The 27,837-nt window shown below is 44.3% G+C and overlaps 1 protein-coding gene across 1 annotated transcript in view; it reads left to right on the top strand.

The window, feature by feature from the left end:
* The window catches only part of PLEKHG1 (pleckstrin homology and RhoGEF domain containing G1), a 157,633-nt gene extending 129,796 nt beyond the window's left edge, over positions 1-27,837 (top strand). The window contains exons 8-16 of the mRNA XM_060029789.1: positions 8-190; positions 281-376; positions 541-627; positions 6,797-6,830; positions 9,195-9,290; positions 10,917-10,955; positions 12,920-12,942; positions 17,304-18,924; positions 24,394-27,837. Coding sequence (XP_059885772.1) covers positions 8-190; positions 281-376; positions 541-627; positions 6,797-6,830; positions 9,195-9,290; positions 10,917-10,955; positions 12,920-12,942; positions 17,304-18,924; positions 24,394-25,322 — 3,108 coding nt within the window. The 3' untranslated portion in view covers positions 25,323-27,837. The remainder of the gene's footprint in view (positions 1-7; positions 191-280; positions 377-540; positions 628-6,796; positions 6,831-9,194; positions 9,291-10,916; positions 10,956-12,919; positions 12,943-17,303; positions 18,925-24,393) is intronic.

The raw sequence follows: 27,837 nt of genomic DNA, 5'->3' as shown, positions 1-27,837 counted from the left end.
GTTTCAGGAGATACAGAGTTTGCTCACCAACTGGAAGGGGCCAGACCTGACCAGCTACGGGGAGCTAGTTCTCGAGGGGACCTTCCGCCTCCAGCGGGCCAAGAATGAGCGGACGCTCTTCCTCTTTGACAAGCTGCTTCTCATCACCAAGAAGAGAGACGACACGTTTACGTACAAAGCTCACATCCTGGTAGGTCCGAATAGAGGTCCCGGGCGAGGACTGGGGCGCTGCTTCCATCCTCTTGCGAGCCTGCCTCCCCCTCTCTGCCCGCCCCTCCAGTGCGGCAACCTCATGCTGGTGGAAGTGATCCCAAAGGAGCCCCTCAGCTTCAGCGTCTTCCACTACCAGAACCCCAAGCTGCAGCACACCGTTCAGGTACCAGCACCCCCTCGCCTCCCCGCCCTCGTGCGTCACGACTGGAGGCCTTTGCAGGACTTTCTGGCCACCTCACGTGTGTCCCATCCAGTCCGAGGCTCTTAGCAGTGTCTGTGTCTTGCGACTAGCGGGGTGGCGTGACTGTCCACATCTCCTCCCGGTAGGCAAAGTCGCAGCAAGACAAACGCCTGTGGGTTCTGCACCTCAAGAGGCTGATCCTGGAGAATCACGCGGCGAAGATTCCAGCTAAGGTAAGACTGTGAGGGCCGCAAACAGTAACACTGAGAGGAATTCGAGTCCCAGAAAGACAGCCTGACGGCAGCAAATGTGCATCTTCCAAAGTAAGACAGTTGAGAGACTACGTAAGGATCAACCGAACCAGCCATTGGTACTGAAACGATTCACATGTAGGGAGACTCGGTGGAGAGTTTTTGGTTTGTTGTTGTTCCTTTTGTGGCTTGAAAGAAGAAAAATAAGGAAAAGACTGTAAGGGAATTTCTAGAGAACTAGTAGAACATAAAGGCAGTTATGAGAATTATTCAAAGGTGTGCTAAGCACCTGGGGCGGATAAAGCTGGCTTAGGCTCTGTGGGAAGCAAGACCCAGACTCAGCCGTGAAGGAATTTGCAGACCAGGGAGCTGGTCGTATAAATGATGTGATGAATTAATAGAGGTATAAGCCAAGTATTGTGGAAGAATAGTGTTCAAGTTTACAGTCAAGTGAGGAGAGGAAGGAAAATGCCTGTTTGCTCAGTCTTGAAGGATGAGGAATTTTTTTATTAAGTGGGGGAAAAGAAAAAGGGAAACCAAGCTGAGAGAACAGCATAAACAAAAAACAAGGAGGTGTGAACAGGGGCCCTGTGTTCACAGCACACAGAATGTGCCCGGACGGAAAGGTCGAGTCCTCAGGAGATGGAGTAGGACGTAAGACTAGAAACGTGGAAAGCAGTCAGCCGGCCTTTGAAGGGCTTTGAACACATACACTGAGGAGCCTGGATTTTCGTGGTGGGAAACGACTGAAGGCTTTGTGGGGGGGGCGTGGCATGGGCCGCCCTGTGTTCTGACAGTGTAACTTTGGGACAGTGTGACGGTTCAGCTGGCGGAGTGTGAGTGGCGGCAGGAGAAGAATTAGCAGGCTTCCACAGTGGCCTAGAAGAGAGACAAGGGGCACTGCCAGGGAGCATAAGAGATGGGGGGAGAGGCAGAGCCCATCATGGAACCAGAGGGAACAGGATTTTGCCCACCAAGTGCATGAGGAGAGGGAGAAATAAAAGTCAAGGATGAGTCAGGAGTTGGGCCAAGAGGATGGTGTTGTGAGTTCCAAGACGGGTTGCCCAGGGGAGGGACCGATTGGATGGGCCTCAGAGGGAGCAGCAGGGACACATGCGCAGGGGCGGCTCAGCTGCAGGGAGAGACGCAGGTCTCTCCACACAGTCACCGAAGCCCCAAGATTTGATAGGAGGACCCACACAAACGTGTAAAGGAAAGACGGAACCCTGGGAATCCCAACATCTAAGTGACCAGCAAGGGTTGGGGGATTTGCAGAAGAACCAAAGGCAGAGCAGCGGAATGAGGCAGTAAGAAAACCGAAGGAGAAAAGTGTGGTAACAAAGGAAGGAATGTCTCCGAGAACGAGTGGAGTAACCATCTCAAAGCCTGCAGAGATGAAGACAGATTCGGACAGAAAAGTACATATTAGATTTGGCAACTGAGAGATAAGGGCGAGAGGGCGGTGGGTGGACAAGCAAGGGAGAAGTAAGGAACAGACTGGGTGTAGCCTTCTTTTTTAAACAAAGTTCAGAAGAGACAAACGGTGGTAGTTTGAGGGGAGGTAAGATCAAAGCAAGATGCTTTGCCCTCATGAAGAATACGGTGGACATGTAGGCTAAGGGGACAGGGAAAGAGAACAGGAGACAGTAAAGATAAGAGGTGGAACACCCCTTGGAATGTGACCCCAGGGAGATGGCAGAATAGGATCATCCTTAACCCCCGAATTTCGGGGATGGGGGCATGTACTGTAAATACAGTCTAATAAAAACATTAGATCGTGAACTTGATGCTGGAAGCTCAAAACTTCTTATTTACTGAAAAAGTATGCAAGAACGGCTAATGCACGCCTCCATATGTTTGCAATATGGCTTTTGAAAACACTTAAAGGATAGAAGTAATCCCATTGGTCTTAGGAACCAGAAACTTGGTGCGGCTCCATACAAAGGTAACCAATCTATTCGCCTCTTCTACGCTAATTACACTATTTATATTCACTTTACCAGTAGGTGTAGGGGTTAGTCTTGGAAAGGGTCAGAAATATCTTCCCTGAGCCGGGGGAGAAGAAAAATGAGAAAGGATAAACTTTGAGATGGACTTGAGGGAGCTGAAAGGGTTTGCCTTCACTGAAGTTGGTGGTAACGGCATCTACTGGGTGAGTGAAGCAAAGATGGGGCTGGATGTCCGAGGGAAAGTGGAGGGGTTCAGAACACGTGCTAAAGAACACAGGCTAGGGACTTCCCTGGTGATGCAGTGGCAAAGAATCCACCTGCCATTGCAGGGGAAACGGGTTCGATCCCTGGTCCAGGAAGATCCCACATGCCGCAGAGCAACTAAGCCCGTGTGCCACAACTACTGAGCCTGCTCTCTAGAGCCTGCGAACCACAACTACTGAGCCCACGAGCCACAGCAACTGAAGCCTATGTGCCTAGAGCCCATACTCCACATAAAGAGAAGCCACTGCAATGAGAAGCCTGCACACCACAACAAAGAGTAGCACCCGCTCGCCGCATCTAGAGAAAGCCCGTGTGCAGCAATGAAGACCCAATGCAGCCAAAAATGAATAACTTAAAAAAAAAAAACTAAAAGGAAAGAAAGAAAGAACACAGGCTAGCAAGTCAGTAGGGATGACTACAGTAATCTGTGAAAGGATCCTAGGCCCACTGAAGCTGGCCACCATGAATGTGTGTGTTGATCCAGCAACTTCAACATTAGTGTTGAGCCATGGGGCGCAGGTGGGTTCCCCAAGGCTGAGGACAGGCAGAGCGGTGAGGGTGAAGATTAAGTGGGCATGGGAAGACAGTGCCACCCAGCATCCCACCTGCAGTGACTGAGCATGATTTCCAGGCTGAGTGGAGGGTGAAACCAACCGGGAAGATAGGCACAGGTTGAAGGATAAGTCAGAGAACTGGTTCAGCAAGAGTTAAGGTGGAGAGATGGAAAGTACCGAGATCTGTAATTGAAGAGGGGACTTCTGGAGTCCTGCGGAAAGGGAGGGCACTTCTGCGTGATGATGAGGCTCTGGGGGCGGCTATGATTGTGTGTTACTGTTCTGGAGTGGAGGGATGGGTGATCAGAAGTAAAGTGGCGAGGAACTAAGGTGAGGGTGGAGAATGGATATCCACGCGTGCGGGGAAATGGTCCGTGCCCAGGCGAGGAGGAATGAAGTGGAGCAGTAAATGCGATGATGCTCGTGAGAGTAGAACTGGGTGGAAAATAAGGAGATCTGAGATTTCTGAGAAAGGAAAGTCTGGTTGCTCTTTGCATAGTTTTTGAAAAGTATTTGAAACTTGTTCTCAGGGGCTATCAGCAGTGATTCGGTGCCCAGGAAATGAATGTGCACAGGTGTGTGCTTTGACTTAAGCATGAGTCTCATCTCATCAGGGTGTTGCGAGGTGTCAGGTAGCTCATGCAGAGAGGCAACTGCATTTGCTTCATGGTTAGTCACTTGCTTGCTGGCCTTGTCACTGGCAATGCCCTTCTGAGCAATGGCAGTGTGTCTTTGATATGCCCCACCTGTTGTTTACCTGTCCCTGGGAAAATCAAAACTGCCAAAGGGCTTCTGAAAATCAGTTATTGGCCATTACAAAGTGAAACTAGCTTACAGACCTTCCTCTTTCTCCCACACTAGGGGTGTGTATTCCAAGCAGTTTTCCCTTTATGTTTTATAATGGTTAATAGAGTCACAGTAGAATTGTGCTTTTTTGGTCCAAGTTCCTGACCCTTTTAGGTGTAAATAGATGTAAACGTTCTATTTTTTTTTAGCTACAGCTTCTTGAGCACACATACACTGTGCTGAGTACTTTATATTCTTATTTCACCCTTAGAAAAACACCTTACGAGAAAGGTCTTATTCTCCCCATTCTAGAGAAATAAAAACAGAGGCTCAGAGACGGAAAGTAAACTGCCCAAGTTTATGCAACTAGTATACGACTGAGCCCAGATTCAAACCCAGTTCTTCCTGGATCCAAAGTTGATCTTAACCACATTATTCCTAGGGAAAATGAAAGCACACTTATTTAATATACTTTATCCACCATGAGCTAATGATAATTTTATATTTTATTTAAGCAGGATTATTACTAAGTTGAAGTTTTCTCTTCTCAAGACTGTTTCTTATTTTCTTGAAGCTTTCAAACTATATTTACTCCTATCAAATAAAAGAATTACATAATGGGAACAAACATCAGAAAATGTACCACCGGGCTTCCCTGGTGGCGCAGTGGTTGGGAGTCCGCCTGCCGATGCAGGGGACGCGGGTTCGTGCCCCGGTCCGGGAAGATCCCACATACCGCGGAGCGGCTGGGCCCGTGAGCCATGGCCGCTGAGCCTGCACGTCCGGAGCCTGTGCTCCACAACGGGAGAGGCCACGGCAGTGAGAGGCCCGCGTACCAAAAAAAAAAAAAGATGTACCACAGTTCTACTGTTAACACAGCTGCAGAGGTTAGGTTCCTCGTAACCTCCTTCCATTCCTTTAATTCAGTGATAGTCTCTGGCTGACCCCTAGTGGAAAAATGTGGGAATAGACTTTTTTTGAATTAAATGTCAAGACCAGAAAAAAAAATACTGAGTTCTCGAAGTCAAGTTTATGGATACAAAGAAACTTGCTGGGAATTAGCCATGTGGCCCATCTGTATATGTGGCATATAAACTAAATTTCATCCAGATTAGTTGGGAATAAGGTTCAGGTAGAGACTGTTGCATTTTGTATATTCACATGGTTCTGCCAATGCACTTCACGGGAACTGAGCTAACGTTTGTGTCTGAAATTAACTTCAACTAGTAACCTCAAACTCTGAATGTACGATGGAAATATCAGTGTCATAAAAATCTAAGCATTTGATTTCTCAAAACTCAGGTGACTGCATTGTTTTGTGGTTTGTTTTTTGTTTTTTGTGGGGTTTTTTTGGTTGCCCCTTAGCCCAGACATTTTTACTGTGATATCATCACATACTGTGACAAAGTATTAGTAAAATTATTTTTAAAGTTATTTTTAGCATAACGTTTGTAGGTTCCATTACACTACCTTGAAACATGAAAATGACATGAAAGAGGCGAGAAAACCTACCTAGTTTTTTTCTTCTTTGAATCCTCAGCAAGATGGCTCATGTTAAGGCCATTAACTTTTCTTTTCACTGTTCCCTATACATTGATAACATATGGCAATAATTCCACAAAAAGAAGCCTCGAAGCAATAAAGTTCAGAAGCTCGGGGGTTGAGTCGGGGAGAAGTTTGTATGCAGAGAAAGCAAGAGTCAAGGTCATCAGGGCCAGTCCCCTGCGGGAGTAAATGGTAACTAACTTGGGTTGAGTGCCTGTCATTTGGTCCTGGTAGCAACTTTGAAAGGTCGCTCCTATCTTACCATCTTAAGGTCGAAGAAACACAGGCAGGAATATGAGAGCACCTGCCTAGTTAAGTGCTAAAGCCGGGATCACAAACCATGTCCTCCAGGGTCCTTCTCCCACACCGCAGCTCTTTCTCCCCCTCTGGGAGATTCTAGGGCACACACAAGTGATGGTAGGTACAGGGGTGCTGGGAGAGTCAGCTGATGATAATCGCATAATATTTGGAAGGACAGGGGAACTGTCCAGCAACTAGTTTGCATTCAGCTCAGAAGACTTATAATGCCCCAAAGATACGGGGAGGGCTGCTGGTGTAGGTCCTAGGCCCTGTCCCTTGAGCCTTTGGCTCCATAGATCAGGGCTGGATTCAGTAGACTAGGGTTGGGTAGCAGGAATCTAGATTTTGATACGCTGCTCAGCCAGGTTTTTGAACCTTCAGTGAAAGTTTCTCTCTCTCCCTCTTATTTTCCCTTCCTCCTCCTACACCTCCCCGCCTGTGTCTCCTTCCCCTCCCCTCCCCCTCCTTCCTCCCTCCTTCCCCTCCTTCTTTCTCTCCAGGTGAGGGCTGTAAGCTTAGCTCTGGGGCACCAGTGGTGCAGCAGCTACCACCCACACGAGGACAGATGCTCATCTGTTGGAATCCCTTGAACTATGTGTTAATGCCTAAAAGAAATGAGTTTTGGTTTTGTTTTTTTTTAAGCTTTTCCAAAACCACTCACTCAGGTGGGATAAGACCCGTATTAGGATTGGTAGTTTAAAGAAGAAACAGAAAAAGGTCACTGCAGTTATAGCTACACCTTCTTTCTTTCAGGCCAAGCAAGCAATACTTGAAATGGATGCCGTTCGTAAGTTTTGTTTTCTACACAATTTGAAATCTCACTGTCTCCTTGTATCTCTCAAGTTTCTACAAGTTTATGGCAAACGTCCATTGTGGGAAAGTAGCAGCTCTCTATTCACTGTTTTAACAAACAGAGCCAGCAGACAGTATACCCTCTTCCTAACCCATTGGCTTGTTTCTACAATAATTTCTCGGTTCATCTGTGAGCTCCCCGACGGCTTGCCGCTGGTCTCTGCATCAACTCACAGTGTAAGATATGCTTCCAGGGTCACCCTTGCCCCACCTCTGCCACCACCAAACATGATGGTCCCACAATGCATTTCCCACCTCGCTCCATTAGCGGAAAACCTATGTTGATTATCTGCAGTAATCACGCTAACTATAGATATTGGTTTTCCAGATGCAGGTCACATTTTAAAATTACAACTGCCCCACATATGTTATTGTGTCTCTGGACTTCTCATAGCAGTCAGAGAATAAATATAAGTGAGGTCTTATAAAATAAGACCTGTTCGAAGCACTTATCACATCCTTGTGATCTCCCAGATTAAATAGAATTTAAAAAGAAGCAATAGCTTTAAAGACTTACAGCCAGGTCTGACAGAAACTTTTACTTAAAACTTTCTAAATAACTTGCTTTTGAGGAATCTTTCCCCAAGAGCAAACGCTGATTCACCTACCCCACCCTACCCCAGCCCACCCCCCAGCCTGCTGGTTGTTAATTCTCCAGGGGGGGGAAAAATAAAGAAACATTACTGAAGTAGAAAAATGAACACCGCCACTGTCACTGAGATTCCCCACTGCGTGTCCGTGAGATCCCGAGAAATGATGCAAGGTGATCACCACCAGAGAGCTGGGCTGGGGCTCCTTGCCCTGTGTTCTCTGAAGCCGCTTATTTTATTCAGTGGAAATCTCTCGAAGATTCTTTTTACTGAGGTATCGTTGATTTACAGTATTATATAAGTTACACGTGTACAACAGTTTTTAAAGATTATACTCTAGTTGCAGTTATTATGAAATATTAGCTATATTTCCTCCGCTGCACAATATACCCCTTATTTCTTCTATAAATATATATATATAATGTATATAATATATCTGGGCGCTCTGAAGCGAAGGCAAGGTCATGGATGGGCAGGTGAGAATCAGGAGAAAAGATGGAGGAAGATGGGGATCCAGAGAGGTCAGCTGTTCCATGTGAGCAGCTACATTCAACATTGTTTATTTATTCCCAGGCTCTGAGCTAGCTCTTGGACACCATTAAGATTCTGTGAGCGCACGGAATGGTGTGAAGCCTCTAACGGTGCTCTGCGCCTCTCTGCCAGGCCAGGCCTGGGCCAGAGCCGCTCAGCCTAGGAAAATAACCTTACTTGCCCTACCCTGACTTTGGTCTCAGCTGGCTGTGAACAGAGCAGGCCAGTCCATTGGACCAAATGGCCTCTGACCCTGGAGAAGTGTATGTGGTCTTTAACAGTCCTCAGAACTTTCTTGCACTTCAGATGCCCTTGAAGGGCCGTAACCCCGATTTGAAGAACGCCGGTCTACGGACGTGTCCTAAAATTGTTTACCCTCAGGCTTTAGGTGCAGATGATCTTGGAATATGCTGCACTACTTCAGGATTAGACCAGAGTTTCTTAATCCAAAACCTGTGTACCCCTTAGATGAAATAAAATGAAAACCCCCTGTCTGGGAAGAGAACCTAAACCATTCATCACATGTTCAAAGGAGCCACGTCTAGAAAAACATGGAGAGTCGCTGCCCGGGAGGACAGCTTCCACGAGGGCAGGAAGGGCTCGCCTCCCTCCACCGCCACGCCGGGCACCAATGCCTCACAAAATTGCTACCTAGAGGGAATTCTCCATTTGGTTTTACCTTGACAGGGCCTCTGTTGTGGCCCGTCACCGCAGTCTGTCAGGGGCCTTGGTAGCAAGTTCAGCTGCAGGGATTTTCATGTTCATGGAATTGACTGACCACTGTGGGTCTTAGAGCTGCAGATGAGTCTGAGTGGGTGTAGGAAGTTATCACACCCTACACACTTGAACTAACTTTCTAGTAAGAGTGGAGCCAATGGTTATAGCTCTTTCTGCCAGAGAGTGAAAAGAAGAGAGTACAGAGAAAGAGTGCCTGTGTGTGCCTGGTGGGTGCTGGGCGGGGTTGGAGGAGGGGTTGCGGGCTAGCTTGCTAACACACTCCAGCAGTCAGTAAACAGAAAGTCTTGAGATGCGTATTCAACACGAGTTATGGAAGGAGGGATTCTACCATGCCTGACGAAAAAGAATAAATCCATAGGTATCAAAACAAGTCCTACCCATTTGCTGAGACGTTCCGGAACGCTTCCTTCTTATAGATGCATGTGGTTCTTACGTTACAGATTACCCAGGCTTCTGTTACAGTCCTGAGGGAGAGACAAAAGCCTTTTGTGGCTCTAAAGATGGTTCTGCTTCATATCGGCTAAGAAGAAAATCTGGTAAATAGGATGCGGTAATCAAGATAATTATGGGGCGTTAGTCGTGAAAGTCCCTTTCAGTCTGACAAAAAGGTATATTCTTTCCGGTTTCTGAGCACACCGCCAGTTTGAATACCTTTGAGAATGCCTCCAGGTGGGGCTCTCAAGCTTTGGTTCTAAAACTCTTTCTACTTAACTCTCTATTTTCCAGTGAATATAAAAAAACATGTCAATCAACTAAGTTCACTTTGTATAGCATGTTATTACCATTGGCCTGCAGGTACTTAAATTCTCTTTACTATCGCTAGTGAAAAATTGTATCCTGTAAATGACGCATCCCAAAGAGTATTCAGACCTAAAATTTTAACACACATTTGCTAAACCAGACTTCGTGTGGTATTCCCTTAGCCCTCGGATTTTTTTTCCATTTAAATCGGCATTTATTGAGTATCTACCTAATTTCCTGCACTGTACTAAGAACTGGGAATGTACGAATAATACACAGGATTCCTGCTTGCAAGGAGTTTGTAGTCTAGTGGGAGAGTCAAAAAAAGGTTGAATAAATACCAGTTCATACAATGGAGCTGTAGTAGAGGTTGAAAGGAAGAAAGAGCGGGGAGACAAAGGAGAGAGGTGAACCCTCTAGGAAGGAGAGAGAAGGCCGTACAGAGTAGAGGACCAGTACCCCAGATGGGATCTGGGAGCTGAGGAGCCTGATGGGGTGGGAATAGCACATGCAAAGGCCCTGAGACTTGAGCCAGCGTACCTTAGATCAGACAGCTATTGCCAGTTGTTTGGCCTGGCTGCAAGGTGGGCCGGAGGTAGAGGTGGGCAAGGTCAATCGGAAAGAGATGTGGCTGGAAGTACAGATTGGGCTCTGATCGTGGAAGGCCGAGTAGGCCACGCAGAGGGTTTGAACTTCATCCTGCAAGCTATGGAAGGATTTTAAGCAATGACATGTTTGCCTTTTAAAATGAGAGTTCTGGCTCGATGTGGAAAATGAAGTAGGCAGGGAGAATTGGTAGGAGGCTGTTCCTCTAGCTTGGGCGAGAGATGGTAAAGGTTTGGAATAAGACAGTGGTGATTGGGGTGGAGTGTTCCTGGGATCCCACAAGACCATGATGGATGAAAACAGGAGAAACTTAAAATGATGTCCTGGTCGCTAACTAGGGAGGGTAATGTGAGTGACAACTAAGATAAGAATCCAAATGGAAGAGCAGATGGGGGAGACTGGTGAGCTGCGACTGGGACGTGTTGAGTTTGCCGGGTCTATGGGCATGTTGGGGACACGTCAGATGGACAGTTGGCATCTGAGACCTGGAGCTTCCGGTAGGGCTCTGGCAGAAGAATATAAAATTGAACGTTATCCGCTTATAGGTGGTAGTTAAAGCTCAGAACATTGCTCTACTAGTTGGTAGGGTTGGTTTTCTGTTAGGTGACCCCAGATCGCACAGCTTACTATTTATCCTACAGTTTTGATGGAGGGAATGTCTTGCTGCTAAGTATCTCTAAGCAATCAGGATTTAGATGAATTTGATAGAAAATTTCTAGAGCTCAATTCATTTGCCCATAAGCTAATAATTCACTTATAAAGAAAAAAACTTGATTTGGTTTTGCAAATGATGCTGGCCTTATCTTTTCGCTCAGAACCTTCCTCAAGATCGCATAAAGTTTTGAAGACCAGCGGTAAGTCCTAAAATAACTTTCTTTTTTCATTCTTGTTGATATCCACTAAGTCAAACCATACACACAAAAAATAAACACAAGATGAATTACAGATTGGCAGATTTGATTAATCCCATTATAAAATGTAAGGCTGAATGACATAAAACGTTTGCAGCATAGATAATGGGCATAAAAAGATGAATATCTGTGAATGTTGATGTTAAGAAATCCCATATATCAAAAAGAAAGGACAGGGGCTTCCCTGGTGGCACAGTGCTTAAGAATCTGTCTGCCAATGCAGGGGACATGGGTTCGAGCCCTGGTCCGGGAAGATCCCACATGCCACGGAGCAACTAAGCCTGTGCACCACAACTACTGAGCCTGCGCTCTAGAGCCCGCGAGCCACAGCTACTGAAGCCCGCATGCCTAGAGCCTGTGCTCCGCAACAAGAGAAGCCATCGCAATGAGAAGCCCGCGCACCGCAACGAAGAGTAGCCCCTGCTCTCTGCAACTAGAGAAAGCCCGTGCACAACAACAAAGACCCAACGCAGCCAAAAAATTAATTAATTAAATCTGTTTAAAAAACGGACAAAGGACTCTTTTTTTAATAAATTTATTATATTTATTTATTGTTTCTGGCTGCGTTGGGTTTTCGTTGCTGCACGCAGGTTTTTCTCTGGTTGCGGTGAGTGGGGGCTACTCTTTGTTGCGGTGCGCGTGCTTCTCATTGCAGTGGCTTCTCATTGCAGAGCCCGGGCTCTAGGCGCGCGGGCTTCAGTGGTTGTGGCATGTGGGCTCAGTAGACGTGGACTCTTTTTTGAAAGGCAGAGAATATAATCGGGCAGTTTCACAGAAGAAACACAAACTGCCAATAAAATTTACAAATGGTCACCTGTATTAGTGATCAGAAAAACCATACATTTCAGTGAGATAAATGGAGAGGAGAAAGCTGTGGGCTTGGCCAAAAGAAAAGAAAAACAGGCACTCTGAAACTGTTGGTGTATAAATTTCTGCAACCTTTTTGGAGCAAAATTTGTTAATGCCCATTTAAATTGAAAATGTGTATTTGCTCTTGAACCAAAAATTTCAAATTTTTCACCCATAGAAATTTCACAACGTACACTTCCTGTATAGAAGTGCTCACCCAAGTGAGCACAGATCTATGAGTATCTGTGTTCTTTGCAGAGTTTATATAACAAGACACCACATAAAATGCCCATCTAGTGGGAAATAGTTTTAAAAGTTGTAGTAAATTCTGGAATACTACATGGAATATTCTGCAGCTGTCAAAAAAACTGTGCATTGTTGTGGGATTGGGGCAGTGGGCATGGGACCTGGGAAGATGAACATCAAACTTTTAAGTGTGGCTACCTCTGCAGGGTGGAATTTGTGGAGAGGGTTTGATCGCTTTTTACTTTAAATGCTTCTGTAATTAAACAGTGTTGAAAGATGAGACACACATGATCAGAGAATCGTAAGGGTATATAGGAGGATGTGGCTGGTAAATCTCTCCCCACAATTCCTCTTGCACCCTCCTTAGCACAGTGCCAAGGTGACCCTGTTGATAAATGCTATATCTTCAATGAAAGCCGATAGAATATTTAAAAATTAACAGAAGCATAATCTGATGTTTAAGTGAGTTTCATGGCTTAGGGCATGTGGATTATTTTTTCAGGTAATATATATTTGGGTGGGGGGAAGCTTTTGAAACGTATTCATATGAATTGGTCCATTGCTCTCAGGGATTTAAGGAAGATACTTATCACTCAGATACATGTCTGGTTGTTTTACATGTAGTACAAGATCTATACTTGGATAACTGAGAGGCATTTTCTAAAAGTGAGGTCTCAAGAGCCCAGAGATGCTTGGGCTTCAATTATTAACAATAAGTTTAAAAGCCCTATAAAATGTGAGTGCTTACCTATGTATGAGAGAGACATTTTTAATCCTCAAACTTAAAAGATAAAAAAACTTTTATTTTTCAGAAACAGCACAAGACATCCAAAAGGTAAGTACTATTGACATTTCTTATTTTGAAATGTTTACTTTAGGTGCCCTTTATACCTACCCTTTCCTTATATGTCTCATCTGCAGCTAATCTTCCAAGTGTAAACAATTATTTTACATGTTGACGTAGATTTAAGTTAGGGCTCGTCCTTATCAACTCTCCCTCCACCTCACCACCCCAGCTTCATCTCTCAGAACCAAGGCAATGATTTCTTCATCCTTCTGCCCCACCTCTCTATTCAGAAGCTATTACCTTAAGATGTAACACCTAGGCTTCCCTGGTGGCGCAGTGGTTAAGAATCCGCCTGCCAATGCAGGGGACACGGGTTCGAGCCCTGGTCCGGGAAGATCCCGCATGCCATGGAGCAACTAAGCCCATGTGCCACAACTACTGAGCCTGCACTCTAGAGCCCGTGAACCACAACTACTGAGCCTGCGTGCTGCAACTACTGAAGCCTGCACGCCTAGAGCCCGTGCTCCGCAACAAGAGAAGCCATCACAATGAGAAGCCCAGGCACCACAACGAAGAGTAGCCCCCGCTCACTGAAACTAGAGAAAGCCTGTGTGCAGCGACGAAGACCCCAACACAGCCAAAAATAAAATAATAATAATAAAATAAATTAATTAAAAAAAAAAGATGTAACACCCACACAGGGCTAGTGTGGTGCACCCCACATTGCCCTGTGCCTCTGTGCCTATAAGACTGAGGCTCTTGCATCCTGAGTATTTGCTCCCTTTTCAAAGCATCAGACTTCAATCACAAAGATCCCCGTCTAAGAATATGGTCCTGCTGCTGGTATAAGAGGTGTGATCATAGGTGGTATAATGAAACTTCACTATATCAAGCTTTGATTTTTCTCCCTCCAATAAAAGGTTAGGAGAGGCAGAATAAAAATGGTATGTTGTATTAGAAGATGTATATTCAAATTTATTACCTACGAACAATGCCTATTGTATCCTGACCTGGGCAAACCACATCCAGTATGCCTACTGATCAACTGGCTTACTTAACAGTGTTTAGGGGACTGAGCGCAGCTTCTTACTTCGTGCTCTGTAACTGTAGCAACGTGGCTGTGAACATCTCCCCCGCGATTCTACGTGCTCCACTCCTTGGCACAGGGCCAAAGTGACCCTGTTAATAAATAATGTATCTTTCAGGTTAGACGCCTAAATGTCTAAAAATCAACATGGTCTTATCTCTAAGCTATTTGCTTAAAATTACGGCATGTGGATTTTTTTCAGGTAGTACATATTTCTGTTTGGAAGCTTTTGAAATTTATTAACATGAATTGGTTCATTGTCCTGAAATATGGCATGAGATTTTGATTTTTTTAATGTACTTTGTTTTCATAAACAAACCCTGGGACGGTGCCCTTGTAAGGCAGCCAAGCTATGATCACGGAGCAAGCCTGGCTTAGTACCAGCTAGGGGAATCGCTCTATTAGTCCTAGAGATACAATCTCAAGAGCTTCTCGGAAACTTTCTACGATAGTGATCGAGTCAAGTCTCCATATGGGGACTAACTAAACCTTATACAATCTGAAGACAAGAAAGAAAGAAAACACCAATGTACTTTTTTCTTAGTGGTAAAATTCCATCTCCTAACAAAAATGAATGTATACTAAATGCAGGGAGAGATTAAAGAGATAAAGAGATTAACGTTTCTCCTAGAATATACCTTCTAAAGCCGTGTTTGTGTGTGTGTGCATGTGTGTATATAGCGAGAGATAAAGGGAAGGAGAGAGGGAGAGAGATTTAGCTCATATATAAACTGAGGATTAAGACATGGGTTCAAATCCATTTCTGCCGTTTATAAGCTGTATGACTGTATGCAAGTTGTTAAACCTTACCAAGACTTAGTTTCCTAATTTATGGAATTGTTATAAAGATTAAATGTGATATGTTTTTTAATGTGCTTAGTACAGTATTTGGCACAAAACAAGTGCCCCATAAATTAGCTCTTATTATGTGATTATTAAGTAACCGTAATGCTGAGAATGTGGAAAACTGTTCATCACGAGGGATCTACACTACGTACTTCTGTGCTGTGTCCAATCCATATACTGATTATTTCTAAACCTAACAGCTTCCTCAGTTCTCCTGATGATTTATTTGATATAAACTTTCACCTTCCAAATTACTGCTAACTTCACTTCAAGTGTAGTTACCTTTTGGGAATTCCCTGGCAGTCCGGTGGTTAGGACTCTGCACTTCCACTGCCGGGGACACGGGTTTGATCCCTGGTTGGGGAAATAAGATCCCGCAAGCCACGCAGCGTGGCTGAACAAACAAACAAAAAAAGGGTAGTTACCTTAAAAATATACTTTGATATTAACAATTCGGGGTTTCTAATTTTCTAAAATGTCTGGGAATTTTTCTGGAATGAAAGATTTTAAGAAGGTATTACTTCTGGCTGTTCACAGAATTGTTTTGTTACACTTCCACAGTGTTTGATCATGATTTAACTAGCTAATACTAACTTGTTTTATTTTATAAAATGTAGTTACTGCGTACCTATATTTTATAAACATTTTACCAGTGCAGTCTGAGTAAGAGGAAAAGGGAGAGATATTAAAGGGTAAAGAAAAAAAACAGAAGAGCCAAAATATAATATATATATATTTGTATGTGTGCACATATATCTATATGTGTGTGTATTCATTTCTTCCTAGTCTTCAAATAGTCCACATTTTTTTTTTTTTTTTTTTTTTGCGGTATGCGGGCCTCTCACTGTTGTGGCCTCTCCCGTTGCGGAGCACAGGCTCCGGACGCGCAGGCTCAGAGGCCATGGCTCACGGGCCCAGCCGCTCCGCGGTATGTGGGATCTTCCCGGACCGGGGCACGACCCGCGTCCCCTGCATCGGCAGGCGGACTCTCAACCACTGCACCACCAGGGAAGCCCCACATTTTTACTATCTGAAAAAAATGAACAAAAGATTCAATGACTAATTAGATGTTTTTAGCTTTAAATTTTTAATAGAAAAACAACATTCAGGATAAAATTGTATCTTTGCCCTCCCTGATAGACAGGCAGGTAAGCAGACAGACAGACATATTAATAGGTGGATATTCCAAGGTAACATGTATCCCAATTTCATTGATCAGTGATGAAAAATTCTTGCTAATTTGACATTTCCAATAGGTTACTATAGTGTTTTGACCAGAAAATATACCCCTGGTACTAATTAGTTTGAACCTGTCTTAACCCTTTCAAATCTTTGAAGCTAATCCCAGTACCCACAGAGGGCATCAGAGGGCAGTCCACTCCCTGTCTGCACAGTTGAGCTCCATCAGGAAAGGTTCCAAGTTATAACAGACCCATTGTTTTCTCTGATTAAAAATCATTAATGTCACTCATAATTTACTCCCTAATTGGCATCTAAATATTGCTTAATTAAATGTATTTTGAAAGAAAGTAGAAATTTCATTAGCTCAGTAGTGGATTAAATTAAATTCCTGCAACAAAGGCTCTTTTGCCTAGAATCTATAAACCAAGGCACTGCTGGTCAGGTTCATGCAGGTCTGCAGATTTAAAGGAAAACCCTTGGGGGTCTGCAGGGGTGTTTCTCGTAGACCGGAAACCACAGTAAGACCGCTAAGAATCAAACCCCAAATAGAAATCAGATACCATGGCCCTTGACACCTATATATGTTCATTTATATAATGTTATTTACCGAGAACACATCGGAATTATTAGAAATATCTAAGAGTTTTCTGTATTTAGCCAATTCCCTGCAGTGGGGAAAGGTATTTGGAGTCAAACCTGGGTTTACATGCTAGCCTTTCCACTGCTGGGGGAAAACATGTTACTGAATCCTAAGAGCCTAGATTTCCTTGCTGTGAAACTGGTACAATCATATCTAATCCAAAGAGTGATTGTGAACCTTAAGTTTGGAGACTGTCTTCAAATAGCCTAGCCTATTTCTAAGCAAATATCAGTTCCTGTCCTTTCTGCTCCTTTTGCAAAAAATCTGATGTGCTTTCCAACACAGTTAAAATCAACAATGTTTGGGCCTCCCTGGTGGCGCAGTGGTGATCCGCCTGCCGATGCAGGGGATGCGGGTTCATGGCCCGGTCTGGGAAGATCCCACATGCCGCGGAGCGTCTGGGCCCGTGAGCCATGGCCGCTGAGCCTGTGCGTCTGGAGCCTGTGCTCCGCAGTGGGAGAGGCCCCAACAGTGAGAGGCCCGCGTACCGCAAAAAAAAAAAAAAAAAAAAAAAAAATCAACAATGTTTACTGATCATTTTCTTTAAGAATATCACAGTCTAGGGGGAGAGGCAATGTGTAAATACAGGAGAACATCCTAAGTCATGTGTCCTGTGGTGCTACAATTCAATCGATATGTCTCTATCCTCCTCAGGTTTCCAGAGAGGAAGGGTCTCCCCAGCTGACTTCAGCAGGGCCGTCTCCTGCCCAGAGGAACAGTCAGCCAAGCAGTTCTGCCATTATCAGCGTGCTTCGCGGGGGCGGGGCCGTCAGAAGCATCTGGACGGACCACCAGATCCGGCAAGCCTTGTTCCCCAGTCGGCGGTCTCCACAGGAGAATGAGGAGGACGAAGATGATTATCAGATGTTCCTGCCATCCTTCTCCCCTTCAGATCTGAACTCTGCCCGACTGTGTGAGGACAGCACTTCCAGTCGACCTTGCAGTTGGCACATGGGACAGGTCGAGTCCTCGGAGACCCCCAGCTCTGGCCACAGGGTTGTGCGGCGGGCCAGCAGTGCTGGCGAGAGCAACACGTGTCCCCCTGACATGAGGAATAGGGACAGTGACAGCCCTCAGTACAGCTCCCGAAGGGAACTGCAGAATGACCCTAAAACAGAGGGGCTGGACGGGATGACTCCCTTCGGGTCCTCTGTAGAGTTGACCATTGATGACATAGACCATGTCTATGATAACATAAGTTATGAGGACTTGAAACTGATGGTGGCTAAACGGGAAGAAGCTGAAGCCCCTCCCCCCAAATCAGCCAGGGACTCTGCTCGCCCCAAGAGCACCCCGGAGCTGGCCTTCTCAAAGAGGCCGGCAAGCCCAGAGAAGAGCCCTCTGCACCCCCAGAGAGATGGTGCCTCCCCAGGCCGGGAGGCGTGGAACCAAAGCTCACGCGAACTCCAGGTGGTGGAGGAGAACGTCTACGACACCATCGGGCTCCCAGAGGCGCCCTCCCAGGACTTCAAGTGCAGCAGCCTGAAACGTCCCAAGAGGAGCACCTTCCTGGGCCTGGAGGCTGACCTGGGGTGCTGTGACAGTCTGAGGGCCTCTGTTTCCCAGGACAGCCTCCAGTTCAGCGAGGACGAGGCGCCGTACCCCCCGGGACCCTCCGGTAACGATTATCTGAGTTTGTTCTATAACTCCTTCGGCTGCAACTTGTCCATAGCGGATCGGTCCATCTCCGATAAACTGTCTGAAGAAGTAGATGAAATCTGGAATGACCTGGAAAATTACATCAAGAAAAACGAAGTCAAAGCCAGAGACCGGCTCCTGGCGGCGTTTCCCGTTAGCAAAGACGACGTGCAGGAGCGGCCGCTGGCGGGCAGCGCCCCGGAGCTGGGCGCACGCTCCCCACGTTCCCTGCCCGCAGGCCGGGCCCCCCTCGTGCCGCCCAGAGACAGGCCGGGGCCGGTCTCCTGCACGCTTGACCTAACCCCGGCCTCCAAAGACGGCTCCTGCCTGAGTCTCCACCGGCTGTCGCTGGTCAGTGACCTGCCACCCGTGGAGAGTCCCTACGACGTGGCCAGCAGCAGCCCGTCCCCTGCAGACCTGAAGAACCCTGACCCCGGCATGGACACCTCAGACAAGACCAGGAGCAGGGTTTTCCTGATGGCCAGGCAGTACAGTCAGAAGATCAAGAAGGCAAATCAGCTGTTAAAGGTGAAAAGCCCGGAGCTGGAGCAGCCGCCTGGCAGCCACGTGCAGAAGCAGGTTCCCAGGGACCTGGCGGCCATCCTAGAAGAAAAGAAGCAAGGCGGGCCCGCCATCGGTATGTCTCCCGCGCTGCCCTTCTCCTTCCGAGGACTGGGAGAGAGCCGTGTTCTGGTTCTCAGTGTCCTTAGCACCGTGAGGGTGCTGTCACCCAGATGTGCATTCTCACAGAGAGACCCCAGACTCACTGACGCACAGATGAGGCCGGCCCTGCACCCACCACATCTCACCAGTGGGAGGTGATTGGGTCTGGAGGGTTTCCTGGTGTCTGTGACATCATCACTCCAGATGTGATATTTGAAGCAGTGTTCTCTAATATAATCTAGAGCTGAAACATAGCCGTCAGGTTCAGTTTCAGTGTGTTAGGAGGGGTAGCTGGGTAGCAGGGTAAGAGTTTAAGGTTTGGACGAATACGGAATAGGATTGCTCTTTGCTCCGGAATCCTAACAAAAACGCCTACTCATCCTAACAAAGACAAAAAGGAGGGCTTTTTGCATGGTTTTTTTTGGCTGTTCACACTGTAACTCGGCTGTTTTCTCATGTGTTACATTTTCTAGTTGCTTTTTTGGAATAGCTGCTGTAATGCATTTAATACTGTCTCATTTGGTATTCTCCTGTATGCTTCCAAGAAATTTAATTTTGAGTCAAGCCTCCTTTTTGGGCAGAACCAAACCAGGATCACGTGCGTGATATTGGTACCATTAGGGTTTAGGAATGAGAGGATCACAGTTTGGCTTTTCCTCTATTGTAAAGAAGTACATATCCCCTGGGTAGATTACACAGGGTTCTCAGTGGAAGGGCATGATGTGAATTAAGCACTGGATTGTCATGGAAAGAAAAAAAAACCTGAGGGTGCTGACTCTCACCTGAGGAGTTTTCCACCTCCAGACCCAGAGAGATTTCTGAGATTAGGGCCCAGGAACTGAATTTTTTTTTTTCAGTGTGGACTTTTGATCCTGTTTTAAGAATCCCAGCCCTAGATCTTCTGACAAAGCATTGTCTCTGCATCAAATGAGAAGAGACAGTTCTCCAATTAAAAATAAAAACCAGATGGCTCAGTATCAGGGCATGTTTCGTTGGTTAGCTTGGTGGCGGCATGGCTCATCTGGCCAACTCGATGACACCTACCTCCTTTCTTTGGGACTGCTTTCTTAGGTGGAAAGCAGAGAATCAGAAGGGGGTATCCAAGTCCTAAATGGACTCACAAGTTGCATGACAAGAATCTGTAGGGAAAAACAGTTTTTTTAAGTTTGGGAGTATTTAAGAATTACCTAAGTTTACTCTTTTTCCAGAGCTAATCGCACAGTAATATTTCTTAACACGTAGGGAAGTGAAGCCCTGGAAATGTTACCTGAAGGATTTTACAGACCCTCTGTGACTTGGCCTTCTTTTTAAGTTAGATAAAGGTTAAATGTGATTTTTATATGAATGTGAGAGACTAGATCGCATATATTTTTCTCCTTGCAATAATATGCTTGAATTAGTCCCTTTTCCAACGCTAGTGTTGCTAAACTGTTGTTACACACAGAAAAAGTGACTGAGTTCCAGCTGCAGGCGGACTGTTTTGGAGTACAGATGGCACTAGAAGCAGTAGTGTGTTGGCAATGAAACCACTGACTGAATCTGGGCTAGGGTGCCTCAGAATGAGAGAAAATATAATACTGAGGTTTCCGATGATGATGGATTGATGAAGCCAGCAGACTGTTGTTTAAAAAGTGGTAATTGCCTGAGGCCGGTTGTTTGGAATGTGGACCATCCATTAACATGTGAAGCTCCAACCCTGTCAGAAGCAAGGTCTTCAATACTGAATCATTAGGGCTTACAACTGCCTTCAATAGTCTTTTTTACCCACCTTTTAAGTATGAATAGGTTTCCCTTTGGGGTTTTCTTTTGCTCCCCCCCCCCTTTTTGTTTGTTATTTCTGTTTTGGCTACTCGTGTCTTCTTGGGCTCCTGTAGGATCATAGCTCTGTGTCTGGGCCCTTTCTTGACATGGTGGGCTACTATCGACATTCTCTCCAAGAGAAGATCTCTCCAGAGTCATCTTCTGAGCCAGCCAGTGTCTCCCCCTGCTGGCTGGCAGGAGCGTGTCCCTAGGGCCTGCCATCTCTCAGACCTGAAGAATCTTCCATCTGGGTGGATCGAGACCACTTCCTGTGCCCACCAGGCTTTCAATCAGTTGACGTGATGACTCCTTTTCTCTCTCTTGTTTATCTGGGCACAGGACGTCGTAATCGAATGGACCGATTCACCAGACTTCTCCGTATGGGCCTTGCCACTTTGCCAGGAGCTTGCTCTCGGTGTTGTGCGGAAGGAGGGGCGCCCTATTCACCTGCTGAAACTCTCCAGCACCTTTATTGAACGCTCCAGCCGGGGTCTACAGGCCCTGGGCCAGACTTCCGCCTGTAAATCACCCAACCAGGTCTAGCCCCTCCCACCTTTTGGAGCCTGTTGCGGCATGTCGGCCATCTTGTCCCATTATGCCTCACTCCTGACAGTCTTTGAGGCCAAGGAAGCCTTTGGGGTCCCCCCCCCCCACTCCTTGTTTTTTTGGTGATGTTCTCTGTGGGAGAAAACTCCGTACAGGCTTGAGGAATGCTCCTCCTTGTGTAAAGTAGGGAAGGCAAGATAGCATTTTGTGCTTTGCGCTGCATCACAAGCAACATCAGAAATGTTGATTTTAATCTCTGTCTTGAAAACAGTAGAGTTCATACTTCTCTCAACAAGGATCACTTCAAATTTTTATCTGGAATGATAAGAATTCTACCTTCTAGACTTACAAAAGAGGAATAAACCAGAGATAGCCCTGACGTTGTCCCATTATGATAAGGTACATGTTCTATAAGGACTATGAATGCCAGAACTAAGAATGAGGGGGAATTTGCATCCAGCTGACTAATACTGAGCTTTTTAGGCTAGAAGTGTCATCTTGGGCTGGCTGTTTCCTGTACATCGGACTAAGGGTATCTAGTTAATAACAGCCATCGCTCTGGAAGCTTGTCTCACGTTCATGTTGGCATCAAGCAAGTTATAGACTCTCTTAGAAGGTCAAGCTGAGACCAAAAAAACAAAAACTTAGATCGGCACAGTATAGTGTCTACTTGCGAGGTACTTTCTATTCCAAATTTATAAATGGTCAACTTTTTATTATCCAAAGATAAACTGTGCCCATTATGAGTTGTCTATAATATATATGTTTACATAGCATTTTACTAAAGGCTGTCTTCCTGCTTCCCCATTTCCGGCTATGCCCAAATCGTACGCTGCCTTTCCACTCTCCATGGTACAGTCTTGGAGCACATTTATTCTTAACACTGTGTTTAGAATAAATGGAGGCAGTCCAAAAATTATCTGGGTAATTAAGTAGTTCTTGAGACCAATTTCTGCCTAGAGCTGTGCTTGGTTTTCTGTGGGGATTGTTCTCCAAGATTAAAAGCTCATGGACTAGATGGAATAATAAACCAGCTTGGATACAATAACTAGCAACACAAGATTGTGTGCAAGCATGCGTACACAACCAATAGCTAAGTATTATGGTGCATATAAGACTTCAGAGAAATCAGTTAGAAAAGGATTCATAGAAGTGATAAAGCTTATAGAGGGTCTTGAGAGGTAAATAGGATTTGATTAAGCAAAGGAAGAAGAAGAGAGTGTGATAAAGAAGAAAAAGGCATGAGAAATACTAGGGCTATTTTGGATAATACATGGTTTCAGATGATCTGGGCCACCATGTTCCAAAGTCAAGAGCTATTTGTTCTTACAAGACTTTACAGTTAAATTTTGATGCTGCAATAGTTTAACTGAATTTTTTTGATTAGCTCTCACTGCTTTCTCTCAAATTGTCATTTTCTTGGAACTTTGTAGAAGTTCAAAGCCTTCCTGATTCAGCTGTGGGATCAGGCTCAGAGCCACAGTGTAGGTGAGAATGGCTTGGGAAGAACCGTCTTGACTTTGAGGTGGGACTGCTAACCAAAGACAAGCCTAAAGGTCCAGCTACCACTGGTTGGGTTTCATAGTTAACGAAACATTGTATATTTCAGGATGGCTAACAAGGGCACCTTAGTGTCTATGTAGACTTCCAGTCTGTTAAGGGGTTACCAAATCTTAATTGGTATTGAGAGTCTTTACTATGCCCTTTAAGGAGTAATAGCTCAAGTTTTTGTTACTACAAGTTCTAAACTAATAATCTCTGTCCTTCCAAGCAATTTGGACTTGAAAGTCTGAAGGCTCTGAATGAATGTAGGATCTATAATGAGAAGATAAACACTATTTATTCTGATTCTGGGGACTAAGGGGCAAGTCATCTGAGGGAGTTGCAGTTAAAGGGCACACAGAACAACAGCACATTGTTTTCTGTCCCCATAGAAGGCAAACTTGAAAGAAACAGCAGAAACTCAACTAAATATTTAGTTTAAATTCAAGGAATAATTTACTAATAACAGGTTACTAAAAATATAAAGAGGAAAAAATTGTAATGTCACTTGCTGGTCATCATATATAGAATAGATGCCCTCTATAGAGACTGCGTAGATGTGGTCTGAGTGATTTATAGGATTCATGGAATTCTTTGATTCTAGGGTGGTCATGTGGGTACCTGGATTGGGAGGTGGGGGGACACGGCTCTTGAAATTGACATCTCTGGGCTCTCTCTTTTTAATCATTCCTGACCCAAGAGAATTCTCTGTATCTATATCACGGTTCTGTTAATGTCTTTAGAGATGTCTGTACTCAGAAGTGAAGTAGAGAGGATAGTGGCCTCATAGCTTAATTTGAAGTGGCAATAGCTTTCGTGGAAATAACGGTAAAACCCTGTTCTGCAACCAGTACTAGAGAGCATTAGATTATGGATTGTGTGCACAGGATGGTTCATTCTTAATGTCTTGGAAGCATAGATTTCAGTGCCCGGCTTCTCGGTGATAGGAAAGGAGGTAAGGATCAGTCAGTACATGTGGTTTTGAAGGGAGGACCTCCTGTCAACATCCCGAGACAGTGGCAGTGGAGGGCTGCCTGGAAACAAGAAGTGCGGGAACAGCCACCGGGAGCAGACTCTGCTGGGAGTAGCTGTCCGAGAGCAATCAAGACCGGTGAGGCAGGGGTAGCCACTGCAGGGTGGATTGTGGTCATGCTTCTTTTAATGACTACTTGAGTTATTTTTCATTGACCGGGGTTTAAGTGCTGACTCTTATTTTTATGTTGCCTGTTTTTAGCACTGACACACGATTCCATGCTTGTAAAGAACACTAGAAATTGTCATTACAAACAGGGAACGCTTGTGGACCTGCTGTTGAAATAAACAAAATAATCCAGAATTAGATCAAATGAAGTTTCAGGTGGCTTTTTTATTAAACGGGATGATTTTCTTAGTTTGTGTTGTTTAGTATTTGATGATTTCTTATCCTCAAACTTAACTTAAAAGTCCTCTCTACTGTTTAATTTTTTAATATGTTGCTAGAACGTTCTTATTTTTTAAATCTTTGCATGTAGAAATGATCCTGTATATATTTATCATTTTAATATTTGCCTTCCAGGTGCCAGGATTGCTGAATATTCCCAACTGTATGACCAGATCGTATTCAGAGAAACCCCCTTTAAGACTCAGAAGGATGGCTGGGCCAGCCCTCAAGACTCCTCCAACCTCAGCTCTGCATCATCTTCCCACACCCAACACGGTAGCGAGGACTGGCTTTTGCATTCAACCTATAGTAATGGAGAGTTAGCAGATTTCTGTCCCCGGCCAGAGCAAGACTTGAAGTCAAAATGTCCCACTTTAGAGATCAATACGAAAAGTACCCCAAGACAACTGTCCGCAGCTTGCTCCGTGCCTTCTCTCCAAATCTCTGAGCCTCTGCTGGGCTCCGTGCAGAGACACAGCGTGGTGGTCAGCCAGCCCAACAAAGAGAACTCCTGTCAGGGCCATCTTTACAACTCTCTGGGACGGAAGGGAATCAGTGCTAAATCTCAGCCTTATAACAGGTCCCAGTCATCTTCCTCCATCCTGATAAACAAGTCCTCAGACTCCATCAACTACCCTAGTGAAATGGGAAAGAAACAGCTGCTGTCTTTACACAGAAGTTCAAGGTGGGAGAGTCACCAGGATTTGGTGCCAGGTATCGCTGACTCAGGTCAACAGGGCACTGAAAAACACTCAGATCTCACACTCCAGGACTCACAGAAAGTTCTGGTAGTAAATAGAAATTTACCTTTAAGTGCCCAAATAGCTACCCAGAACTATTTTTCCAATTTCAAAGAGACTGAAGGAGATGAAGATGACTATGTGGAGATCAAGTCAGAAGAAGATGAGCCAATAAGCAGCAAACTTGGACCATATCTGACATCATACAATGATTCTGACAAACTGAATGACTATCTCTGGAAGGGGCCACCTCCCAATCAGCAAAATATTGTCCAGTCTCTAAGGGAAAAATTCCAGTGTCTTAGTTCAAGCAGCTTTGCCTAAGTTTCTTAAGAGTAGCTGCCTGAATTAACTTCTTACTGTGCTCATGAATTAGAGATACTGAGAGATGTTTTGTATGTACCAGATTAGAACAGTTTTGTAATAACCAGAGATGTAAAGTATACTTTCTTTAACAGCACAACTTTTTGAAACAGCTGGCGATCCAGCCAGGATTGTACTGTAGCAAATGTTAGCATCTAACACTGTGTTTTCTGATGTTGATGGTCTTCGTGTTTCATGTAAGTCAATCTTACTTGAAAATTTTAGGCTTTTTTTTTTTTTTTTAAACATGATGGCCATGGTATTTTTTCCCATATCCTGACAGTTAGTGCCCAGACTTTAAGAAATGCAATAATCATTTCCTATTATCCAGAAGCCACAGGTATACTAGGACTCAAAGGCAGCAAGGAGGACTTTTCACGTTTTTTAAAAAGAAAGGAAACTAAAGCTGTTTAAAGGATTATGCTTACCTCTGACGTTTTTGTTAAATTTGTGCCAAGACCCTAGAATAACTTAAACGAGGGATCTCTAATCGGAGTATTGTCTAGGTGCCCATTTTAGGGTTTCTATGCTGGCATTCCTGCATCTAGTTCATTATAAGGCAGAAAATATGTAACTATTGGAAATTAGAATGTATCATGACCAATTTTCTGTAAGTAAAAATCCTTCCCTGTCTTCCTGAACGAGGCCACAGAATGTGCTGCTCATCACTTATTTTACATTTCATGGGGTTAAATGAATGATTCCCTTAATGGTTTAAAACCAAGTGCAAGAAAATGCAAATTGACTTATTAGAAAAGATGGGTTGACATCTGGGTACAACTTGATCATCTCATTATATGACAGTTGGGGATGGGGAGAAGATAAAACCCTTCACTACGTTTTGTGCCTGTTTCTAATCAACACGAAGTAAACCATAAACTAAAATAAAGCAAAGCGCTTTAAAGCTACTCTTCCCAGAGCAGTTTTTCAGATGTCCTTTCATGAATTTTATACTCAGCCAGATGACCTGGTCCCAGCCTTGAGAATTTTATTGACTGTAGTGAAATTTATTTTCTAAGCCAGACATAAAAAGGGGGTCTTGTCTCATTGTTTGGGGGCATATAGAAGAGCAGAATCTTTGGTTACTAAATTCTGACTAATCACATCTTTTAAGTTGTAATTATGGTCTTTAAATAGTGGTTCATTGTGATATTATGTACTAATACAACTCTTTATGGAAGGAAACAAAAACAAAAGCAAGACCTTGTGAGTAAAACACAAAACTAAAGAAGCTAAAGAGAAAAATGAAGGCAGATTTATGGCCACTTTATAAAAATATTTTACTGAAGACTCCAATCAATGTAACAAGGATGTTTTCTCAAACAGTGGCTTTCGCATTCTCACTTTAAGCCATTTTACATTCTGTGGCCTCTTCCCCACCCTCTCAGTTTTCATCTTAAAAGATATGATAATCTGTGTAGGGAAAAGGGATCTGGGCTTTTCATTTAAAGATAAGCAATGATATTGATTTGAATCAGTGACATCTACCATAATTCTTTTTCTCTCTTTAAGTGCTATGCCTCTTTTTCTTAAAAACATAAAATGTGACCATCCTTATTTTATACACAGGTACCTAAGGCATTCGTTTTCCTTTTTAAGTAACAAAAAATAACCTAATTTTCTTCTTTCTCCATACTGTACTTTCTTCTTGTAGCTTAGAAAACAAAGTCCATATTGACGAGCATTGTTCTGGAACGATTCCTTCTTTCATTGCCCTCCTTTAAACATGTTATGAGTTTTCAAGAATAAGCAGTATCAGAAAAGAGAAGCACCGTAACTGAGTATAGATTCTCAGACTTGCTAGACGTATTTGTAAGGGCGTTTACAAAACAAAGTTACCTGACTTTTCTTGTCCCGGGAATGCAGTTTCCCACTTCTCTGCTTTTTGGTTTGTAAGACCCAAATTCTGTATTATCCATGTTGCTGTGGTGTCTTCCTCTCAGAAATTATTAATTCTCCACACCAATGTCCTGTTGCACGACTTTGATGTCACTTATAGGAACACACCCTGCTGCACGGAGGCTGCTGTCATACTGTATAAAATGTCTGTATGGTTGTCTTTAGGTTCTAGGACAAATCTGCAGCTCTATACATCCGTTCTGTCAGCCAGGATACAGATTTTGAGATCTGTGTGTATATATATAATCAAGTTCGTATTTTCCCTCAAAGTTATTCAATGAGTGCTTTTGTTTAAAATAGTTTCTTCGGGAGGTGGGGTAGGGATGTATATAATTGGGGGAAAAGAGTTATATGTACTTAAATGGATGTCAAGTTCTTACAAGGTCTCTGTACTGAAGGTTCAATTTTTTTTTTATAAGTTCACTTTTCACCTACTCTATTCTTTGTGCAAAAAAAAAAAACCCCAGAGAAACAAACAAACAAAAAACCATGCATCTAGGAAAACATAGTTTAAATACTGTATATATGATAATGAAAGTTAGTAATGCTCATTATTTAATAAAGTTTGTAAAGTACA

This window comes from Delphinus delphis, chromosome 14 (genome assembly GCF_949987515.2).
Source record: "Delphinus delphis chromosome 14, mDelDel1.2, whole genome shotgun sequence".
NCBI classification, from domain to species: Eukaryota; Metazoa; Chordata; class Mammalia; order Artiodactyla; family Delphinidae; genus Delphinus; species Delphinus delphis.
Note: the sequence above shows the minus strand (reverse complement) of the source record. Positions and strands in the feature narration are given on the sequence as shown.